Genomic DNA, 23,480 nt, shown 5'->3' with positions numbered 1-23,480 from the left:
ATTTTTTACTTTTTTACTTTAAAATGTCATATGCATACATCTTTGGCCCCAAAACATACCGGCGTGAGCATCTGGATGCTCTCAGAGAAGTTGCCGATGAAGGTCATGATGGTCATCTTCTGCATGAGCCGCTCGATCTTGCTGAACTGCACCATGAAGCGGTCCTCGTCCGTCAGGCTCTCCAGGGGCTTGCGCTCCTTCTCAAACTGTCGCAGGATTTTGATCTCGTTCTCTGTGGGCTGGAAGCGCATCAGACACTCCACAAAGTCCACCGGCAGAGTCCGGAGGTCGAACCTGGACAGCAGGAACAATGAGGATGATATTAATGATTTGGAAAAAAGTATTGTCATGCATTTACTTAGAAATCCTAAGAAAATGCCAGTTTATAGGACACTCAAAACAAATGATCTCTTTCAGGAAAAAAAAAACATGCACAAAACCATGTGTAAAAGGCTTTTTATTAGTTGGGAATGCAGAGTCAGCATTTATTATACACTGTTGTTTTTCTGTTTTCATTTTCATGTCAGTTCACTTACAGCTGGATGCCCTTGCAGATCTCCTCAGGGGTCTTGCCTGCTTTCCTCAGCGTGATGGCCAGGTTCTTTGCTCTGTTGGACTCCAGCAGAGAAACCTTGCTGGGTACCTTCTGCAGGACCTTCTGCTTGCTCATGTTGAGTTCAATCGGCGCCCCCTGGGCTTTCGTCTTAAACATCTCCTCAAACTCGTCCACGTTCAGCTCCTGAAAGACACCGACGAGTTCCGGTTGTCATCTCGAGGAGACTAAGACTTGAAATGGTTCGACTCTCAATGAAGGGGAAAAAAAAAATCTCACCTCTAGTATCCTCTCGTCGTCGATCTCATTGAAAACTGTCCCGTTGATCTGGTTTGGTTTGAGCGCTACCCAGTTGAAGACAGGCATGCGGAACTTTGTCTTGATGGGTTTCTTGATCTTCACAGCTATGTGGGACACAGGTGAGTTAGCAGTGGTACTTGATACTGAGCCGCTATCAAAGAACACACACACGTGTACATTCATGGACATGCAGGTGGACAGGGGACATGAATATGAGATTTAGGACACACACAGTCAGACTTTTTTGTCTTTCCAAAGCAGAGTGAAGCCTGTCCGGACTATGACAATCTATTAATGGTGGAGAGAGTGTGACTGTTAGGAAGTTAAACATCTGTCGTCAATGTACCACAGCAGGTCTGTGCGTCTCAGCATGCAACAAACAACACACACACACACGCACAATATGACAGCATGTGGCGAGGGTGGATCATGCAAAAGTTTGAAAACGGATATTTTATTTGTAGCTTAAACTCATCACATAAGTGAACTGTGAAAACTGTGTAGAAAATCGGAAAAAAACAAAAAAAACTACCATTTTCAAAACTTGTGGGAAAGGATGAAAATATGTGAGGGGAGAATGGTAAAAAAACAAAAAAATAAAAAAACAACTCCAGACATGACACACGTAACCTACAGAAAAGTTTGATGGGTCCCTCTGGTTGGCAGAAAAAAAAGAAGAAAAATCAATAGAAAGAAATTGGCGCAGTTAGTGATAAAGTTCGTACACATACACATCTCAAACACTCAAGGGTTGGACTTTGTTACTGGTCTCAAGTCTCAGTTCACGAGGTTCAGTGTCAGACTCCTTTATCATTTAAAAAAAACAACATAAAAACTATGAAACAAGTTTTGGCCTGAAAATCACCTGCACTGGAGGAATGAGTCAGAGCTGTATCACCTTGCAGCGACTGCAGAGCTACGTGTTGTTGTTGTAGCCGTTTCACTATTTTTACTCATATACAAAGAAGCTGCTATGCTTATTGTCACATACATTTTGACTAGATTCCACTTTACTTTATCCTGTATAGACATGAAACTGCTTCTGTGTGTTGCTGCTATTCCAAGAACTTACCAGCTAACCCAGAGTTCATGATGACAGTGGGTGTCCCACAGCCAGGCAGTGGGGGCGCCATAGGAGGAGGTGGAGGAGGCGGAGGCGCTGAGTTCCCAGGTGGGGGAAGAGGCGGAGGTGGTGGAGGGGGAGGAGGTGGCGGTGGAGGGGGCGGTGGGGGAGCCGGGGGTGCTACTGCTGTTGGAATGGCTGATGATGGTCCGTTTGACACTGAGGGGGGGAAAGAAAGAGTTAACATTTATCAATTTCACATAAAGTTTCAGTTCAAAAGCCCAAAAGTAACACTCTTAAACGTTGATTATGAAATGCATTTGTCATGGCATTGCTTTCATATGGTTACACAATTTTATTTTAATCTACAGTTGCATTCATTTTTCACCACGATGATGTCTAGATTCTCGATTGGGGCTCAGGTCTAAACTCTGAGTGGAACAATCCACGCATTGAGGGAGGCTGGGTGGTGTAGTTTATATTAGCTACTTTATAATTCTATTACAGTTATGTTAAGTGAGTTTGAGCCAGTAGAGGAGGAGATGGAGGATTAAGGGGAGGCAGAGGAGGAGGAGGAGGAGAAGACGGCGGAGCAAACGTGCCTGCAACACCTCCGACATGGTTTGGACTGACAGCTCCACTCAATCCTCCACCAATCACGGCACCCGGCACACCCTCCACGCCAGGAGGCGGTGAGGGCAGAATGGAGATGTCACCGTCTCCTTTCTTGTGGATTTTGATGGTGCCCTGCTTCTCCAGCTCATGGATCTTCTTCTCCAGGTTACTCTGTCGCTGGATGGCCTCATCTTTCTCCTTCAGTGTAAGCCGCAGCGTGTGCACCTGCGAGCTGGTCTCTTTGTAGACAGACTGTGTGGGGAAGACACAGAGATTTAAGAAGGTAGGATTGTGAAGGAATCAGAGGAACTAGAAGATAAAACTGTCAACAACGACACGAGCAATCAGAAATGCGCATGCACAGCTCAGGGAGCGAGTCTGACCATGAGGGATTCAAGGTCCTTGTTTCTTTGCATCAGCTGCTTCTCCAGCTCCACGATCTTGGACATGGCCTCATTCTCTGTGTCCTGCAGCTTCTCTGTCAACTGTAAGAACAAGAGAAGAGAAGGACGAGACTCAAAACATGAAATTCTAATTTAGGGACATTAAATTGAAATTGCATGAGGTGAGTGTTCATGTATAAGGCGCCTTCTTTGTCTTGCCTTGAGGTTGACAGTTAAAAAGCATTAGATCACAATAAATCTCACACGGGGGAAAACTATGACGGCAAACAAACATGACGGCTGCTTCACACAGATGTCATGCACCCGTCATTTCATTGTGCCGTCATCATCCTGACATGTTGGATGTTACTAAGCTCTTGGCAGCAAGAGAAGAGAAATGAGGATGAGGATACTGTTTTATGGATTTTCATGTCAGTAAGGGGGTCTCACATGGGACATGTTCTCCTCCAGCTCTTCCACTCGCTCCAGAGCAGCGTTTTTGGTCTCCGCGTCCTCGAGGAGCGCTCCAACATCAAAGACGTTATCCAAGTACGCCTGGATCTGAACCTGCAGCTTATCGCTCTCTGTGTGTTTTAGTTTCTGAAAAACGTCCGGAAAAGAAGAAATCGTTTTAGCAAAGCAGAGGGTGAAGGATATCAATATCCACCTGCATTGGCATGCCGATGATACTAAATAATTGTTGTCAAGTCATGTTTTCATCAGTTACAAATGATTAAATGTTCTCTCTCTCTGTTGGATTTAGAGGAAGTCATCACACAGCTGCTCAGTTTTTAACTAACATCACAACACAATAACATCTTTCAAATCACGTCTGGAAACACAACAACTCTTTTTGCAAAAACCCAGTTTTACTGTTTTTATTATATCATTATTATTACTTCATGTATTGTAACTGCCTGACCTGATTGTTCCAAAGTTCTTTTAAACCTTGTTTTGAAAAGTTTATTATTAGTATAACACAGTCTCACCCCTGCAGAGAGGCAGGAGATGAGGATTTACACAACTGACTTTCCTCAAATAATTCTGAACCATCTTTCTGCAGCTGCTGCACTCGAAAACTGAGCTGGATGTCATGTATTGTTGCTCTACTCACGTCTAAGTAGTCGTCCAGACTCAGCTTGGTGAAGTCGTACTGTAGATGAACCCTGAAGTTCATGTCCTCCACCGAGTGCACAGCGATGTTGATGAACTGCATACAGGCCACCTTGAGAACACAAACAGACAAAACACAGTTACAGCCTGTCTCACTGTCCTGTCCTATAAGGATATAAGGAAAATGTAAAATGTTGCGTTTTTTTAAGCAACCGTTAAGATTTACCATGCGATGCTATAATGTCCATACAGTTTAACAATAATATTTCTCAGTCATTTTATTGGAACACATCCAGAAAATACGGGAAACAACTCATTTAATATTTTTGACTGATGAGTCCAGAGTACCTGCTGCCATTTTCCTGAAATCCAGTTCTAATGTTGTCCATAAAAACCACTCTGGACAGTAGATGGGTAAACCAGTGGGCCCCAAAGGTTTCAACCAGTTCTGAGCTAATGGTATTGCTGGACCTCTTCTGAGATCCTCAGCGTTGCTCGTCTCTTTATGCTTCCTCAAAAGAGTTTGAAACCCCAATCTGCATTAAAACCTTGTGTATTGCTGCTGTACTCAGTCTTGCCATTACCTGTGACAGGAAACTGTCCTTGGAAGCAAGGTCTGGCTGTTCCTCACCCAGTATTAAGCCTCCTACACAGCTGTTTCTCTTTCAGTTAATGACTGTGTTTTAACCTACCTCTGAAAGTGATGATCATTAGTACCCGTTTGGTATAATTGGTTAATTACACACCTGAATATTCACTCATTGTCTACCACTTTAGCCTCCACATGATGGTCGCGGGGGCTGCCAATCCCAGCTGACATAGGGCAGAAGGCACAGTACACCCCTGGGCAGGTCGCCAGTCCATCACAGACGTACAACCATTCACTCTCACATTCAGTTTAGAGTGTCGCATTAACCTCTGCATGGTTTTGGACTGTGGGAGGAAACCTGAGAACCCGGAGAAAACCCACGCACACACACACAGGGAGAACATGTGCTAGACTCTACTCGGCCATGTGACCCTACACCCGACCATAATCCAACAAATCCCCTGCCTTTGTGCAAGTGAACCTGTTATGAGGCAAAGGGCGGTCACACCGAATATTGATTTGATTTAGATTATCCTTCTGTCAGCTCACTTTACACTATATACAGTTAAATTGCTTAACAAACATATCAGACCACCACCCAATGCCACAGCTGCCCTAAATTAACAGCATTAGTAATTATCAAAATCATTTTTTATGTTTCTATAATAGTATTTTTCATATTATTAATATATATTTTTAATGTGAAAACATGATTATTATTGTTATCCATGAATATTCAAATTTACCATTTTACAAAACTACTGAAAAAATAGTTTCTTGATTAATGTGAAATTATAGTTATTTAAATAGTTTTACTGGTTTAATGTTATGCTTAAATAATTTCTGACATCTCAGAGAAGCCCAGTGCGTTGTCGGCTCAAATATGGTATAAAAAGGTGAATTTAGTTTGTCATTTGCTAAATAAATAACAAAAACGTTTTTAATTTGTAGTAAGTGGATGGGGGATGCACAGTCTATACCGTAGTCTATCTGAATGCTTTTATAGATCATCCCTGTTAATTAAATATCTATTTAGATTCACATACTGCTTTGAAATGCTTTTATGTTCATTACTAAAATCTGTCGTCCTTTAATACCACTTCCCCTGAAGTTGGGTGTATAAATCCACATGATGGAGTTTACATAGCTGCAGAGAAGCTTATGCAGCAGATGAAACGGATAAAAGAAATGAACATCCGCCAATTCCACTCCATTGACTGCATTTGAGGAGGCTAAATAAACAGATTGAGGAGGATCACTTTCCAGTGTCTAATGTACACACACGCACGCTCGCACACGTGCACACACAAACACACAGACAATGGCTTAATGAACTCCTTGTAAGGGGCTCAGTTGTCTCATGTGACATGGAGGGTTTAACGTAGGATGTTTACTCAGGAGTCACAGAGGTCAGATTCAAGGTCCTATTGAAGGTCTGTTAAAACAAAGCAACTGTTCCCCCCCCCCCCCACACACACACACACACACACGCACACGTGTGCATGCACAGAGTATATACTGTATGTGTGCCCACATCCATTAATCCACTTTGATGGATAAACACACTGAATACAAATTATGTCCACCGTGATGTTTTAATTATTCTCCTCATGACAGACTTGAATTTGGTTGAAAAGAAATATCCTTTTTCTAAAAGTGGAGGAGGATACTTGGACACACATTACTCCAAAATATTAAATATGTGTAACACTAAAGAAGATGTTGGGATATGGGACACATTATAAGCCTAAAGTCTAGAAAGAAAGAAAAAAAAAGACTGCAGTATTTGTAAAATGGCCAGTGAAAAAAATAAATAAATAAAAAATAACTACAAAGAAGAATCGCTATAAACTTCTCTCTTAAGTCTAAAGTCTCTGAGCACAATGGAACCTTTAATCTGAGGTCTAGAGGAGAGATGGAAAGAAATTAACTACCTTTCTTCAAGACAGAGAAGGGACACGACCTTCACAGGATACGCTTTGGACAGGTGAGGACCTATTACATGTTTTAATGTAACAATCAGCCTGCAGTTCTCACATCCTGTTTGTTTGTTTTACATGTGTAATACTACTAAATAAAAAAGTCAAAGTGGATCATAAACTACAGAGGCATTTTTTCTTGTTGTTTTGAATTTGAACAAATCTTTGCGGCAGTGTTCGACATCCTCATTCGAGTACCTGCACTTCCAAACCATCTGGAATCCCCTGATTTATGTTTTTCATGTCATCACAGCTGCAACACTTGTGCAGCTCCCTGTACTCTCCCTGTCTGACCTGTAGAGAACAGCTGCTTATCAACACTCGGCAGTGGTGAGAAATACAACAGCGGAACGCCTTCAATCTCGAGCTCCTCGGCTCGAAAAGACAAAAAAGACCAGTGTAGTGCGATTGGACTGTCGAGATATGCATACCATGAAGTCGACGTTGTTGTCCTCATTCTTGAAATACTCCATGAGCTTCTCAAACCGCTGCGTCTCCTGACATACCTGCAAAACAAACCCCAGCAGTCAATTTAAAGAAGTCAAGAGAAAAAAAAAGTCATTCATGCAATCAATCATTTGGTTTCCATAAATGCCACCCACGCCATTAAACTCTTCTTATTTTTGTACTGATTAAGTCACGGTTGACTTTTTCTCTGTAGGACTGTATCCTGTGGACATTAATAATAATCCCCCCCAAAAATAAAAAGCAAATAACCAAGCAGTAGATGAAAATCAGTGAGGTCAAATGTCAAATCTACAGCATTTAGAGTGACTAGCTAACACGATCAGTTATATATCAGCTACTGCTGAATCATTCTTTCAGGATACAGACAACCACGTGAACTTTGCCGTCTTCTTTTTTTATCTCTGTCAGTAAAAAACATTTGGGAGACAGAAAAAAGGGGGGCGGTGGTGGTGAGAGAGAGCGAGACATGCGTGCAGTTCAGACAGTTCGAGTGGAGGGCAACGAGGGAGAACGAGCGTGATAAAGAATTGAGGGGACAGGAAAAAGTAAGTAGAGGGGTGTGTGCCTAAAGAAAAAAGAAAAAGGCTGAATAATGCACCCAAGTCTGCGTCCAATATGACTTGGCAAATTATATCTGAATACATTCTATTCGAGTGTCACTTAGCAAGAAAGATAATGATGTCACGATGATTCCTCAACCTTCAATTCATTAGGAGGAGGAAATGATGGGAAGAGGACTAATGCCAATGCCGCCGAGAACAACACTCAATATTTCATTCTCTGGCCTAAATATTACATTAACTGCAGACGGCCCGTGTTTGTGGGCCGTCTGCTACAAAATGGAGCGGCTGTTAGGGCCCACTCATGAACCTCGTACTCCTTTTTCTCCACCAGTCACCCAGAGAGGAAAAGGTCAGGGCAAGGTTACGTGTTTTGTGAATCTTACACACACCTAACCGTTGTTTTTTGTGTGTTATGTCTGTTATCTGTTGACCAAGGGTTTATTTTTATGTGCTACTGTTCAAATCTGCAAGAGGAGCATTCTTCCAGGGCCGAGTCACTGTTGGAAATTGCAGTTATAATGTAATGATTATTCATCTCCGCTGACCCTCAGCCCCCCTTGTGTTGCAGCTCTTACCTCTTTAAAGTTGTCGAACGCAGAGAGAATAATTTCATGTCCTCCTCTCACGAGACAAACTGCCGCCAGGAGCTCCAAGACCAAAGCTTTAGTCCTGTAAAACAAGGAGCAAATAAAGGCAGGAATGCTCAGTAAATGACAGGTGTCAGCACTGCCTTTACACACTGAACTAAGAAATCCAATAACATTCCATTTTTTGCCAACACTGACACGCTGAAGTAAAATCTATCTTTATGCAATTTTAGCTTTATTACAATTCACATCATTTTCATTCCTTGCCTTTTATAAAATATTAATGAACATAATTACATAACTATCCTGATAGATTAATATTATGAGATGGGAAAAAGTTAGGTTAGAGAGCCACATTTTAATCTACTGGCTACTGGCTTATATAGTTTTTTAGGGCTCAGGTTCACTAATGCAGGATTTCCTTGCACCTGAATGAGACACTATGCAACAGGTGATGCAAAGTGGTTTCAAATCTACTTCTGAGGAAATCTTGAAGTGGAAATAAAACGCCCGACCCACGCAGAGATATGGAGGCCGCCTCAGAGAGGAGCTTGTGTGCCGGCAGTGACCTGACCCATCTGTCGGGTAGAACGTGCCCCTGAGCGACAGAGACACTCGCTCACCCCGTTCCCTTTTAAATTTGGGTCCAAGTTAGGGAAATATAGGCTTTATTTTAAACCAGTGAATCAAAGAAATCGCTTCAGACTCTAGAGCATAACTTTTAAATATCAATAAACTGTTGTCAAATGACAGTATAGTGGCGTTAAGATCTCGCGTCGCCCGCCAACATTCCTGCACTGCATACAGGAAGTTTTTTGTTAGAGTTGCAGACGAATGGAGGCAACAGCAACATTGCGCTAGTAAAGCAAGACCGCTGCAAACAGGTTGTATTATGATTGGAAACAGAAAGAAGTGAATTTTACTTGTATATACGCCTCAGTCAGGTCTGAGAATATTGCTCGCAAGAACAGTTTCCAAATGAGCGACACAGAGTAAAAAAGTCTGCACTACTTTCAGTCATTCATCATTTCAGTTTTCTGCTGCATTTGACTGAAATCATCTGTAACAGACACTAAAAATCACTTCATTCATTCCACTTTCTTGCGACTGTTGCACCTGCTTTTAACCATTTTTATTCAACACGTGCCTGTTATGAATTGTTAAATAATGTTTGTTGTTGATGTTTCTCTTCTTGTTTGTGTGCTGTTTTTGTGCTGTTTTTGTGCCCCCTTGTTGTGCTGGTCGTCATTGTAAATGAGACTTGGTTCAAAACTGACTTAACTGGTTAAATAAAGGTAAAAATAAATGAATAAATTACATCTTTTCTGTTCACAAAGACTAAACAGAGGCAGAAAACAACAAAGTTATGCACTGCAGTTTTAAATATTGACCTTGTTTGAACTTACCTCGGATTTTTATTGTTGAGACTTAGTGCAATTTCATTCACAGCATGTGGGTGGGACATAACCATGTTGAATCCATACTGGAAGATGAAAAGAATGATAAGATGGGACAAATTAGCCAATTAAGCGGAAAAACAGGGAGCCACTTAATGGGTAAGATGTGCATTCTAAGACACTATAAAAAAAAAAGATTAAAATGAAAGTGAATTTGCTTCTGTAAGATAAGAGTACTTCAGCCCAGAGGGACATGAAATATGTGCGGGTGTCAAGTGGTGTGGAGGTTCTGACCTGGTAGTTCATGATAGCACGTAGGCACATGATACAGACATGGACGTCATCTTTTTTACACACCACTCTGGAGTTTTTCAGAGTTCGTCGGCTGGGCAGGGTGTTAGAGCTGGGGAGAAAAACAACACATACACACACACAAAAACAAAAAAAGATTGAGTGAGAAGAGGGTAAAAAAAAAAAGGCTAATTTACTTAAGTGTCAGGTCTGTGCTCATCTGAACACAAACACTACAACAGATGCCATGAGTGAATGCGCCCTTGTTACACACCATCTACTGCATATAGGGAGGCTGTTAAACTGCCATGCCACCTTACACTAACACACAAAGGCCATAAAACCTACACGCCTTCACAAAGCATATCACTTACAGCTAACACAATAGACGCGAGTCATGTGCATGCAGCGCAGTCAGCACCGTGATAGTGCAGCCTTATGTGGACAAAAACAAGACCTTTCCTCCCTGTGCAACTCTCGCAATCAGAGAGAGAAATAATGGAGCTGCAGAATCACTAAATAAGATGCAGAGCCAGTCACACCAGAGCAAAACCAGTCAGTGAGTCAGTCAGAGTTTATTTTCTGTCACAAGGTTGATTACTAGCCCGAGTTCTAGGGAAAAATGTGTCTTCAGGCTACAGATAGTCAGGCTGATTCATGCCAGGTCTCACATGTCTGAAGGCCTTCATTTCTCTGAGTCACAACACAGTGTGCGCTCATACGCGCATGCGTGTGTTCATCTGAAAAAAGGCAAGAACAAGGAAGAAGCAGTCCAGTTTCTGTTTCTTCGGATTCATGCTTATCTTTGCATTTACACCACAGAGAGTGATAGCGGGACATCGGAGAGTGCTAGTGGGACATTGTCGCGGTGAGATGTGATCACAACATAAGGAGAATCTCTGGAGGATACAGGTGGAAGGATGCTGGGCTTGAGCGGACAGCTCATTCACTTGCTGTGGATTCTCCAAAGTTTCTCCACTCACTTGGACACTAACCAGATATTATCCCTAGAATCTCCCTAGAATCTCTGAAATCATTTCTGTGGGCATCAATGTCCACACGTACCACCTCTGCGGACAATCTCCGAAGAATTCCAGGTGTTTGGTGCATGTCTGAAAGCAGCTACACAGACAAACACAGCTACAGAATTCTACCTATTTCTGTGTCATGCTACAGGCATACCATTTTGTTTGAGCGCACTTTGGACAGCTCGCCGTGTTAGGTGATCTTCACGGTGGCACGTTAAGAAAAACAAATACAGGTTACAAAGTTTAAGACATTCAGTTGTTCACAGTATCTAGTAACTATTCTAATACAAGTGTCACCTAAAGCAACCACAAGGACAACAATGATGCAAGATGGACAACTGGATATATAGGAGTAATAAAATACTGATAGTAAACTAGGAAAATGCTTTATAATTAATGTGACATCTCTTTTTAATCAGAAAAACACAATAATGCATCCAAAATATGGAAGATTTGTAAAGGATACCTAATCTATCTGTACTGGTTAAAGGAATACTTCACCGATTTGCATTTAGCTTTGTATTACTAGAATAGGGTTAGTGTTTTCAAGGCTCGGACCAAGTGTCACTGGTGGGCACGTAACAAAAAAAAGAATGAAGATATTTCTCGACTGAGGTTGGGAAGCACAATTTCTCAAAAATATTACCCCTATTTCATTAAAACAAAGCTAAATGCAAATTGGTGAAGTATTCGTTTAAGCACAGAGGCAAGAACAATGAGTGCAAAAATCCATTTGCTGCTAGGAAAGAGGAATTCAGTCTGAAGCGCTGGAGGGGAAGCTGGCAATACAAATAATTCACATCGCTGACACACACAACAGGACAAATAAACAACTCACAGCTAGCAGAGAGGTATAATGCACAATGAGACAAGGGGGAATTGTACATGTGTGTTTCTGACTATGGCAGCGAGCGCCTGGGGAGGGAGCAGGGACAGTAAAGGCTGCACAAAGCTGACCGAGCCAGGAGAGCAAATTCAAGACCTGCCTGCTGTCGAAGACTGGCAGACGGATGAATAGATGGCTATGAAGGAAGAACCAGGACAGGACAGGACAGGACAGGACAGAAAAGACAGTCAGTCTCAGTGAAAACACTGACCTGCTGCACTTCACTGCACATGCTCCAGTAACAACACAGACAACAGACAACAGTCGCTGGCAGCAGACTATTAACTAGGGACTGATTATTCAGTAGAAAATATCTGATATTGTCAGCAAAGTCTGAGGTAAGGTAGAGATAAATAACAATCAAACACAGTCTTGTAAAAACATAAGTCTACAGCTGAACAGTGACACTTAGAAGTACTTGGTCTTTGGTCATATTGTAAACAAAGGCAGATTTTCACCGACTGATTTCAAGTGAGTTTCTGTGGATTTCAATAAACCTCTTCTTACAGATGTACCTTAAAATTAGAGTAGTGGGAGCAAAAGTGTGAAAATGCTTCATCTCTTTGATATTTACTCACTTCATACAGTATATATTACTTAGGATTACTTCTGATAGAATAGGCAACAGAAAACAACAGATAAAATGTGTTTAATATTCAGAGGACATGTGCCTCATTCAATCAATAGCACTCTTTGTGCACAAGGTTTAGAGACTTATCTTCACAGAAGTCCTTGCGACTACTGTGCCGAAACATCAAAGGAACGACATGGGGTTTTAGAGCAATAACTGAAGAATTAAAAATAGCTCTCTCCTAATGTTGCAATCATCTGTCACCATTGAAATCACATCCATCATGTGTCACAGTCACATGCAAAGCAAGCCCAATTTCGACAATCAGAAAGCCATCAGTTAAGCCATTAGAAGTCTTTGAGACCTTGTGACTACTGAGTTAAAAAAACACAGTTACAATCACAATGCTGCAGCCCAACAACTGGTTAAAATAGTTAAAAGGTTAAAAATCACACGTGGAAACGGAGTAATCCCAGTAGTATTTGTGCGTCGTGTGTTGTACCGTAACGTGGAATGTCGCCCAGCGCGTGTGATGCCGTTCCCAGTGATGTGAGATGGCAGGGTGCCTCCTCTGTGCAGGTCTTCTATAGAGCGGCTCCAGGACTTGGACTTATCTATGGCAGCGTCCGGGTTGTTCTCCAAACAGTCGCCATCAAACCTGTGGAAGTAAGATGCAAAATAAGATGCATTGTGGGACACATGGACATTTACGCTGATATAGCTTGTTGTCTTTATTTGTGTTATTTAAACTAGAGCTGCAACTAACGATTATTGTCATTATCGAATAATCTGTCAATTATTTTCTTGATTAATCGTTTAATCGTTTGGTCAATAAAATATCAGAAAACCTTAAAAAATGTTGATTGTTCTTCGTCAAACCTGGAAATGATGTTCTCAAATGTCTTGTTTTGTCCACAAACCAAAATGATTCACTTTTAATGATTTCTTTGTTATCCAGAGCAAAGAAATGAAGAAAATACTTAAGCTTAAACAATCAGAAAATCTTGTTTTAATCATGAAAAAAGCTTCAAACCAGTTAAAAATGTGGAGGACTCTAGCCAGGTGCGTGTCCGTCTCTTTATTATTATTTGTTTACTACTACACTACACTTCTTTGTCTTCGAATAATTTCCAGCAGGCTGTACACTGAGAAGTGTAATGCTGCCCCCTACAGGAAAAAAAAACATATCTGTCATCTTATATTCTTACATATAGACCAGTTGCATGAAGAAATGCTAAAACTAGTCTCTTAAGACTCACTATTGATGTCGTCTAAGCCTGTGTTATTGCTCAAAACAGACAAATGTCAACAAGACACTCCAACTCTTGCTCAGGCTGAAGAAACAAATCTACTTGATCTGCCATCAGTCACGATAACACGACTACTGTTATCTAACACGTCTTCAATCACACCACCATTAACATCTTATTAGCATTGAAATCCCCTACCCAGAAAACAGAGGAGCCGATACATCTTCAAGCTGTGTTTCAATGTTTGAAATTGCTGAAATTGACTGACAATTTAGTTACCACTGATAATGACTCAATAACGGTAATAATGTGACGCGTGCATGATCTGCTTTGATCTGCCTTCTCAATTCATTTCCTATGGAAGAAAAAAACATGAGAACTTGAAATATACCTGAAATAGTAGAGGTAGTGTCCGAGACAAGTCAAGCGTTGTGATCCATAGATAGATGCATAGATCAGCTGAAACAGTCTGCTATACAATAACAACAGGATTTACAGTGTGCACAATATACTGTGTCTGGCTTTGATCTGCCTTCTAAATGTCCTAGTGGCAGCAACTGTGGTTTAGAATCCATAAGGATTAAGGAACGGGGGAAAGAATGAGAATGAAGGGCGACTTCGATCTGTGTTGAAGACCTCAGCATCACATGCACAGCACATCACTTTGCGTATTCACTCTCTAGTTACGCAATTTATAGCTCTCATTTCTACCGATATCTCTTGCATTTTAACCAAGTGACAACCATTAGACCGATTATGTGATTAAAAGACAAACAGACAGACATCTCCTGCATTTCTTCTCCAAGCAAAGTCAAAGTTGTACACACTGTACACACTTAACAAAGAACATTCAAGTTGTGGATTAAGAACTTCAAACTGTGGAGAGTAGCGTTCCACCTATATTATTAAGAGAAAGAAAAAGAACATTGAAGTGCGTCATTTACTACCATGGTTGTCCTGGTAACCCTCAAAACAGATGAAAGGAAAGGTAAGGGAGGCGTGTCTCCATTTATTTCTCTATTTGAGACGTGATGGAACATACATACATCGCACTTCTCATCCAAACACCACCAGTGCTGCACACAGTGGTGCTCTCAGTAAGTAACCTGCCAAGTTTGATTGTCGGATTGTTATGCGATTAACAGACAGACAGACGTTAGATTAAATAATAGAATGATGAGAGAAGAAAATGGAGAAAAAGTTCTAGATCTCACAAAGTATAAAAAAAAACAGGGAAACATCTAAAGAGTAGAATGTTTTGAAGTATAAATCATTTAAATCAGCTGATGCTGACTCAGGATTCCCAACGTGGCATTTCCAACTAACAACAATAATAATAACAATAAAGAAAAGAGGAAAACTATAGTTGGTAATGCTGACTCAGCTTTCCCAACCACATATAAACTTCATTGTTCCATTATTCTACGACTTCTTTGCTCTCAGGACTAAACCATTCATAATGAGGACAGACCATAATAACATATGGTGGGGGTTGGATTTTAACTTTAACTGGTGTGGCTCTTTGGCTGTGTTCACAGACTCTGGCGCTGTGTACTACACTAACCATAGGCTTCTATTCATGGACTGACAGCGTGATTATTAGTGAGTCACAATGTGTCAACAATGGGCTCTGAGTGACTCAGTGTTTCTGACATGCAGCGGCGGTGCTGTTGGTGGTGCTGGCACCGTGTGGTGATGCATCGGTGGATGTGCAGAATAGCAGCATTGTGTCGGCTGTCAGGTCTGCATGTAGACTATAGTGGGAAAGCGGGGACGAGCTGGTAGTGACTTACGTGACTGCATACTGTGCAAAAGAGAGATATTCCACCAGGACGTCCAGGCCCTTATTCTCTTCATTTAGGAATTCTCGCACCCACCTGAGGAGAGGACGAAAACAATGTTAACGCAGCGAAATCAACAAGTTATTGGTTAGAGATGCAGAGCCACAACCATAGCATTAAATCAGTTTTTCTGCATGAAATCAATATTAACAGAAACTCGTTCTTTATGCTTATGGAAAACAGCTGAGGTGCCTACAGTGAAGCTCTTAGAACAATATAATATTTTAGAAGTTTCTGTGGACTACAGTGAACATCTTTCTTCTTCTAACACTATGCTGTTTGAATATGGCATACCAATGGATTTTTTCTGGATTATTCCCACTTTCACTTCATATCTTTATCTCTCTAACTTCAAAGCTACATATTTCAGAGCAACAAACATATCACACAAGCGTGTGTTTTCAAAAGCTCATGCATCCGAGGCTGCCTCCCTTTTCTGTCTGTTTCACACACACACACACAGATTTGCACCGCTATTCCTTGTAAGACACCACATTGACTTCCATTCATTTGGACAGTCTAAACGAGGCATTATCCCAAACCTTAACCATAACCAGTTAATGTCTAAGCCTAACTAACCACAGTTCAAATGGTTGCCCTATAATTAAACTCAGAAATTAGGTTTTGCCTCATTAGGACCAGGCTTTGGTTTCCTTGAGGACTACTGGTCCTGAGAAATGCCGGAAAAGGTCCTAAAGAGAAGTTTACACACGCACACAGACACACACACACAGACATCATTGACATCTGTTAGTAAGTCATTGACTGCAGTATGAGTTTCTAAATCTGATGAAGACAAGTCGTCAGAATGGTGAAATGGGCCACTCATTCAGCACTCTGCATGGCATGAGCGATTTTAATAAACCAGGGCTCCAACTAACGATTATTTTCATAATTAATCAAGTACTTGTTTGGTCCGTAAAACCAAAAAACCTGGAAATGATGATGGTCTCAAATGTCTTGGTTTGTCCACAAACCAAAATGATTCAGTTTTAATAATTTCTTGGAGCAAAGACACCAGCAAAAATTAAATAAATAAAAAATATTAATAAAAAAAAAACAATCAACCTGATTAATCAAATGCTTGATGATTAATTAAGTAATCAATTAATAATCGATTCATCAAATCGTTGCAGTCCTATATTCAAATATAACAATCTCTTGAAAAGCCATTCACTGTGCACCACATCTGATGAACTGAACTGCTCTTATTGTTGATAAATCATTTTTATTTCAACCAATTATTCAAAGAAATCCCCCTTTTCCAATGTCCCAAACCATTTTGTCACACTGCTTTCTATGAACCCAGGCTTTTCTGATCAAATGTTTCCGTCCTGGCAAACCGTGTGGACATGAGTCGCAGAACATCTTTATTTCATCTCATCCGTTTAAAGTGCTGTGTCTTTATTATTGAAGCCTCGGCTGCTACACCAGGTCCGATTGCTCAGCGATTAGGGAAATTTGCAGGGCATAAACATAATGACACACATGAAGGCCTTTTCGGAGTGGCACTGCACTGATGAAGACGTAGTGCTGAGCTGCTAGCTGCTTCTTTATGAGCTCCCCCGTGGTGGAACTGCATGGGAGTGGGTATGACAAACCAAAGCGCCCAGTCAAGCTGAGCCTGCTAGGGCCCCTTGTGTTTTGAAAGGCCTTGGAGGCGTGGCCTCACAGGACCACATGGTAATCATTACCACAGGACACTAACTAACAATCCTGCTATTCACCACATGTTGTTGGCCACAGAGCAACATGTGAGGAGCAGACACGGAGCTGGGACTGTCCCTGACACACAGCGCACAGGGACAATCTGCTCATTATACACGGCTTACATTACAAATACGTCCCTCTCTTTCACCTCTGACATGAAGCAGGACTATTCACTGTCTTCCGAGTGGGTGACATCTTGCCTTCCCCCGACATCCCCAACCCCCACCACCACCACCACCCACCCTCTCAATCTCCCTCCCCGTCATTCTAATCTAGATTTGGCCGATAAGTGATGTTATCTAGTTTAACAGCATAAGGTTGCTAAAAAAAAAGAGCTAATCTAAACAGGGCCTTGACCGCTCTGCCAGATGGATGTCGTCTCTAGCTGTGGTTGGAGTTTATTTTGGTTTGAGGGAGCAGAATCTGATCAGTGTGTAAACAGTGAGTAGGAGGAGGAGGAGGAGGAAGAGTGTGTGAGGTGGCGACGTCAGAAACATGAGATGATTTGTGAATTTCGGAGCGAGTGAAGGAGACAAACTTAAGTAGAGTAATATGAGAGTGTGTGGGACGGAGGGAGGAATGAGATTAAAAACAGCAGGGGGAAAAGATGGAGATGTAGTTTAGATAATTGTGTGTGTGTTTCTGTGTGTGTGAGAGAGAGAGAGAGAGAGAACGGCGGGGAGATCATGTGATGGTTGTGTAACTAGCATCTCTTGTCTCTGCTGTTACAGTATGTTTTCCCTCTCAGCTGATGGCTCGTATCCTCGTTTATAAACTAAATCCGTGGTCGAGCAGCTACCACAACTAATCAGTTAATAATAAACTACAAAATTGAGCGTTGAACGATCAATTCATCGGTTTGAGGGAAGCTGATTTTGGCTTCTTAAATGTGAAAATGTTGTGGTTTCTTTGTTCCTCTATGACAGTAAAATTAATATCTTGAATATTTTTGATATTTTGAGGTTTGGGAAACACTGATCAACATTCTTCACAATTTTTTGGACCAGACAACGAATCCATAAAACCACCCTGAAACATATTGATTATGTTAGTTGCAGCACTAATCAATACGGACACAATTTTGAGCTTATTTCAAGTGTACTTTCATTAGTACATGCAGAATCCAATTTATCAATGTCCAAGCACTGGTTGGAATCATTTCCTAAATGACCCCTTTAATGCTGAGGTTTTTTCTTTAATGCTGTAGAATCGCATTAATTAAGACCTTTTATTTTCTACTAATACCAGCTAAAGTTTCTGTTTCGTGTGCGTGTTTCTTACACTGTATTGTATTCAACGTGGCCTTCACATGAAATAAAATCAGTTTTTTTTAATTAGGAGTCACCATGATATATGGCCGTAAAGTTCCCAGAATGCATTAGGCCTTATTAAAAATGCTCGTCAATCCATCGCAGTCTTGAACTGTCAGGGCCTGTGATCTAGACCAAAACCAAAACACTAAAAGCATTGTACGACTCAAACTGAGATACTGATCTGTCATTTAGTCTGACTAACCAGCACTGGATCAGTATCATCTACACCGGGTTCAGGCTTGTTATCTTGGAATACCTGGAGTTACAGGGAAAAAAACTACTCCGTTTACCTCTTGTGAAATCGTAAACACATCTCCAGGACGACAGACTGAAACAACGATCTATGGAGTTGTGCAGCTCAACTACGGAGAGAAAAATGGGGTTTTCCTTCCTCTCGGAATCAATCAATCGATTCATTCCTCCTCTTTTGCCATATGGCTGTATGTGTAATATTAGGCCGGAGCGTAGAGATGAATGGGGGAGGGTGGTGGTGAGAGTCAGTGTCTGCGTCTCCGGGTGTCTGGAATGCCAGACTTTTCCCCCTCTGATTCTAATACAACCAGGTCCACCACATTCAACTCGACACAAGCTTCACACAGTCCTGCAGTTGCTCACCCTATATGATTGGTCCGTAATGAAATTTCCAGTTCTCTCAGGACTTGGGTGGACTCCTGAACCCTCCGTCTGAATTTCTGAGGAGGGAAAGAAGGGGCAAGTTAATATTTCAACACACACTCAGAACTGTAAATCATAAAGTGGGCGCACAGGGACGTTTTGTCTGGAAAAAACATTATTTTATTTCTGACATCATCAAAAGGTTAGACAAACAGACACTTACAACCTCAGTGACATTATTTTTAAAAACCCTATTAAAAACGAGACAAATCAAAGCTGGGACTGAGATGTAGTGAAATAGAAGGGGAACTGACTCAGTGTGAACTGTAAATGCTGAACAGTTCCTGTTATCTTGTTTGCTCATGCTGGTTCTATATACAGCTGCAATCCCTGCTGGTCGCAACATGATCAAATCCTAAATCTTAACAAAAGAGGTGTCACTCTGCAGAGGTACGATCTTAAACTGTGTGAAACAACAGAAGAGGAAAATGAGCTTGTTCTGCTTTGATTCTATCTTCTGATTGGGAGGTGATGAGCAAAAACAAAAACTAAAGGCCCTCCAGGCTGTTACACAACAGCTGAAGGAGGAGAGGCAGAGTGAGCAACCAGTGGTGATCATCAGCTTCAGTGCAACAGGAAGGGGATTCCCTGAGGAGAGGGTGTGAACGTGTTGTATCAGAAGTAAATGCAAAAATTCATCTTTTACTTAACAATTTGTCAAACTGTTACAAAAACACAACAGATGATATAACCTTTTTTAATAAACATAGCCTGCAGAGGGAATTCTGGAGTTTGTAAACTGCTTTTAATTTGTTGTCGTCTAGTTATTTGGTGGAGAATAACATTTTGTTATTTCTTGAGTTTCCCAAACTTCCAGGCCAAACCACTGGGGTTTGAAATAAAGCTAAAATCATCAGTTAATAGAAAAAGAAACATGGAACTTTTTTTTTTTTTTTTTTTTTAATTACATACATTTTGTTCAAGCTGAAAGGCCAAAATAAATAAGAGATTTGCTGCTTTTCTAGAACAAACTAAGAAACTTTCCAACTGAATTGAGACAAAGCCCAAAAGTGATCCAATTGTTATTGTATTTTAAAGGTTGTTTTTTTCTACACATCCGATCCACCGATCCAAAATATTTCTCTTTCAAAAGTGAAGAAACATACTATTTTCAGCACCACGCTGACTCATGTACCGTCAGAAAACATATCCTTAAAAACGTAGTCTAACTTCAAGTTTTAAAACCGGTTACATTAACTGGTAGTTACTAGTGAGTTGGCTTTGTTTTACACATTTTTAAGTTAATATTTAAGTTTCCGACCAAGTTTTTAAATGGACTTTAGGAATAGAGTGATCTCCAGGTGAAATATACAAATAATAAGGAGAGGAGAGGAGAGGAGAGGAGAGGAGAGGAGAGGAGAGGAGAGGAGAGGAGAGGAGAGGAGAGGAGAGGAGAGGAGAGGGTCACTTTCCATCATGAGTTTGTATCAGGGAGGAAACTGAACTCAGTCCTGTGTAACCTATTATTAACATTCACAGGGAAGTGAGCTGGTCTGTTACCATAGCTAGGGTCTCAGTCTCTCTCCCTCTCTCTCTTCCTCTCTATAGTGTGGGTCTTTGGGTTTGGGTGGTGTGTGTGTGTTTGGCACATTAGAAGATGGGAAACAGAGTGTTTTTATTAGGGAGGAGCCCTTTGTGCGTCTTTGTGGAAAGCAGAGCATATTTAGAGATACTGCGCAGGCTCCCAGAGTCACACCCCTCCTCCCCAGCCCCCCAAATGCACTCCACTCCACAATTTAAGTACTACCAGCTGCATCACCAAGAGAGCAGGAAGAGAGGGAACCAACAGTGGGGAGAGAGAGGGTGAAACAACATGAAAGGAAAGGAGAGCAAGAGAGAGAGGGAGCAGTGAAAAGGGGAAAGTAGAGACACAGGACACGAGCCAGTGTTGGGGGAGGGAAGGAAAAAGGGAGACATTTGGGGGAGTGTGAGCTCAGGAGGGGTCATCCTGGAAACAAATCAATGGCTGATACATTCTTGGGGACTAGCTGGACTGGAGCTCTTCCTCCTTGGCTGCCTATTGGCTGGGAGCTGCCCGAAGGAATGCACCGGAGCCTGCCTATGGAAAGCAGAGGCAATGACCTCCAGCTCTCTCACAGTGGCACAATTGTTTGAGTTTGAAGAAAAGGGGGATGGAGCAGGAATGTAGGAAGAAGCCCATAACTCTTTCTTTTCTTCCATGTGCTCTTATACTTTTTTTTCCTCCTGTTCTCTGTCCATCTCTCTCTCCCCATCGACACTTTCTCTATCGCTCAGTCTTTGCATCCCCACTCTCTCTCTCTCTCTCTCGCTCTCTCCGTTCTCTCGTGTCTCATCCCCCTCCTGTGTACATGATGACTGCTCCAAGTTTTTGATCAAGGAACAGTCAGGCAAAATCCCACATTGTCTTGGCAGATGAGACTAAACATTCTGTGATGTAACAAGATATCAAATGAACAAAGAAAGGTTGAGACAAAGGTCACCTCCTCTAGAGTGGTTTGATATAGACCCAACAACCGTGTTAGTCACAGCTTCAGATGAGTAGAACCAAAAAAGACAGGAAGGACTCAGATCGCATTGAACGATAAAAACCCACTAGTGGCTGTCTGGTCTGGATTAGATCGTTCAGCCATGATCATGCTGTGTGCCTTTAAGCCTGCTCATCATCTTCTCAGTTTGACATTTTTGGAAAATACATTTGTTCACTTTCTAACTGAAAGTTCAAAGAGAAGATGAATAACTCTCTCTCTCTCAGCTAAATATGAAGTTACGGCCAACTCTGGTTAGATCGGTTTCCAGTCTTTGAGGTAATTTGGCTCGCTATTGGCTATAGCCTTATAATTAAACTGTAGATCAGATGATAGTGGTTTCAAGAAACTGTTCCTTTACTGTGCACCACTTTGAGTCCCACGAATAGAGTGTACGAGAGGCGCGTTGCTCGCCCCAGTGGCCACTAGTCCCCTTCAAGCAGTTACTATAGGCACTGCGCTTTGTTCAAGAGCACTCCAGCAGGAGAAAGAAAGATAAACGCTTAGTCAGCCAGTCTAGTGATTCTTAGCAGCTGTCAACAAGCCTTCATCTCTAACCTTGAGTGCTATTATGTCGGATGTTATGTTTCCTTCAAACGGCGTCACTCAAGCCTCTATCAGATGTACGTGTGTGTGTGTGTGTGTGTGTGTGTGTAATCTCTCAGGCGTTACATTGTGATTCAGAGAACACGCTAGTCTAGCAGTCACTGTAACCACTCGTTCCCTGATAACGCCGGTTCAAATCAACAACGAGGTGAAAGTCAGTTTTAAAAGAGCTCCATTTTACATACAAACTTAGTGTGGATATCGCCTTAGCTGCACGAAGCTCAAGGTTTGAACAATTTCCTACTAAGTTCCAGTTTTATCCTAAATCTTTTCCATTCGTGAGCTATTTTTTTATATCCGCTGATTTCAGATTACAAACTACATGGTTTGCAGCTCTTTAACGTCACACTACAAGCTGTTGATGTTTTACAGCTCGCTTAATTTGTGGTTGCGGGATTGTGGGTGTTGTTAAAACTGCAGAAATGTCTCGTTTTATGAAAGCAGACAGCGAGATGTAACTCGGTTTGTAAATACCGTATTTGCTGTGATCTTTAGGAGTTTGTGTATGGAAACATTGTCGACCTCTGCCAATCTGCTTCCCCTTTTGCCGCCATCATCATCATCTGTTCATACTTTTCGAACAAAATTCCTGCCAGTGCAAATTGATTTATTCAGCTATTTGTTGTTATTCTGGCAGAGGCTCTTGGTTAATTTGTTTATCACAGAGGCTGGTGTCCCACCACTCCCCATGCAGCTCTCTCATATCAGCCAAGAAGATTCAAGTTTGGCAAAGCCTGGGCTCTGGCTCATACTTTGCTTCATGGAGCCTCTAATTCTCATCTGCAACCCGCCAGGGAAACACACACAACTGGCTTCTGTGACGACATAAGACAAAGATTTATAATGGAGCTGCCTGAGACTTCCTATTAGCTCCCGCCATGCTGCAAGGCAATGTTAATGTCAATAATTAGTCTGATTGTCTGCATTACTATTATCCTCTCCTCTGATTTCAAGTAACTATTGTTCTTTTTCCTTTCTTCTCCAGGCATGTTTGTGTGTTGCCTAATGACTCTTGAGCTGTGCTGTGCTGTTGTTTCTCAGACCTTCCAGATAAACTACTGTCTCCTCTCACTAAACCACACTGATGCCCTGTTTTGAAGCTTAAGTTCCCATGCCGTCTCCTACGGAAACCCAGTGTGCAATCTTTCCTCAGCTGCAGGGACATCCTGGACGAGAGGCAGAGGGTCAGAGG

General features: G+C 41.6%; 1 protein-coding gene across 7 annotated transcripts in view; it reads right to left on the bottom strand.

Annotated features, from left to right (window-relative positions):
• The window catches only part of fmnl2a (formin-like 2a), a 55,106-nt gene that overhangs the window by 9,520 nt on the left and 22,106 nt on the right, over positions 1 to 23,480 (bottom strand). For 4 of the 7 annotated variants that reach the window (XM_058616714.1, XM_058616733.1, XM_058616724.1 and 1 more), the window contains exons 4-19: positions 19,116 to 19,192; positions 15,430 to 15,513; positions 12,889 to 13,044; positions 9,905 to 10,013; positions 9,620 to 9,696; positions 8,202 to 8,295; positions 7,027 to 7,101; positions 4,029 to 4,139; positions 3,365 to 3,514; positions 2,915 to 3,016; positions 2,519 to 2,783; positions 1,926 to 2,135; positions 1,488 to 1,508; positions 833 to 957; positions 537 to 739; positions 60 to 294 (exon numbers count right to left, since the gene is read on the bottom strand). In XM_058616714.1, the coding sequence (XP_058472697.1) occupies positions 60 to 294; positions 537 to 739; positions 833 to 957; positions 1,488 to 1,508; positions 1,926 to 2,135; positions 2,519 to 2,783; positions 2,915 to 3,016; positions 3,365 to 3,514; positions 4,029 to 4,139; positions 7,027 to 7,101; positions 8,202 to 8,295; positions 9,620 to 9,696; positions 9,905 to 10,013; positions 12,889 to 13,044; positions 15,430 to 15,513; positions 19,116 to 19,192 (2,094 nt within the window). The remainder of the gene's footprint in view (positions 1 to 59; positions 295 to 536; positions 740 to 832; positions 958 to 1,487; positions 1,509 to 1,925; positions 2,136 to 2,518; positions 2,784 to 2,914; positions 3,017 to 3,364; positions 3,515 to 4,028; positions 4,140 to 7,026; positions 7,102 to 8,201; positions 8,296 to 9,619; positions 9,697 to 9,904; positions 10,014 to 12,888; positions 13,045 to 15,429; positions 15,514 to 19,115; positions 19,193 to 23,480) is intronic. The other 3 variants (XM_058616750.1, XM_058616759.1, XM_058616742.1) reach the window with 1 other exon arrangement.

The sequence above is a fragment of the Solea solea genome, chromosome 2 (genome assembly GCF_958295425.1).
Source record: "Solea solea chromosome 2, fSolSol10.1, whole genome shotgun sequence".
Lineage (NCBI taxonomy): Eukaryota > Metazoa > Chordata > Actinopteri > Pleuronectiformes > Soleidae > Solea > Solea solea.
This window is presented reverse-complemented; position numbering and strand designations above follow the sequence as displayed.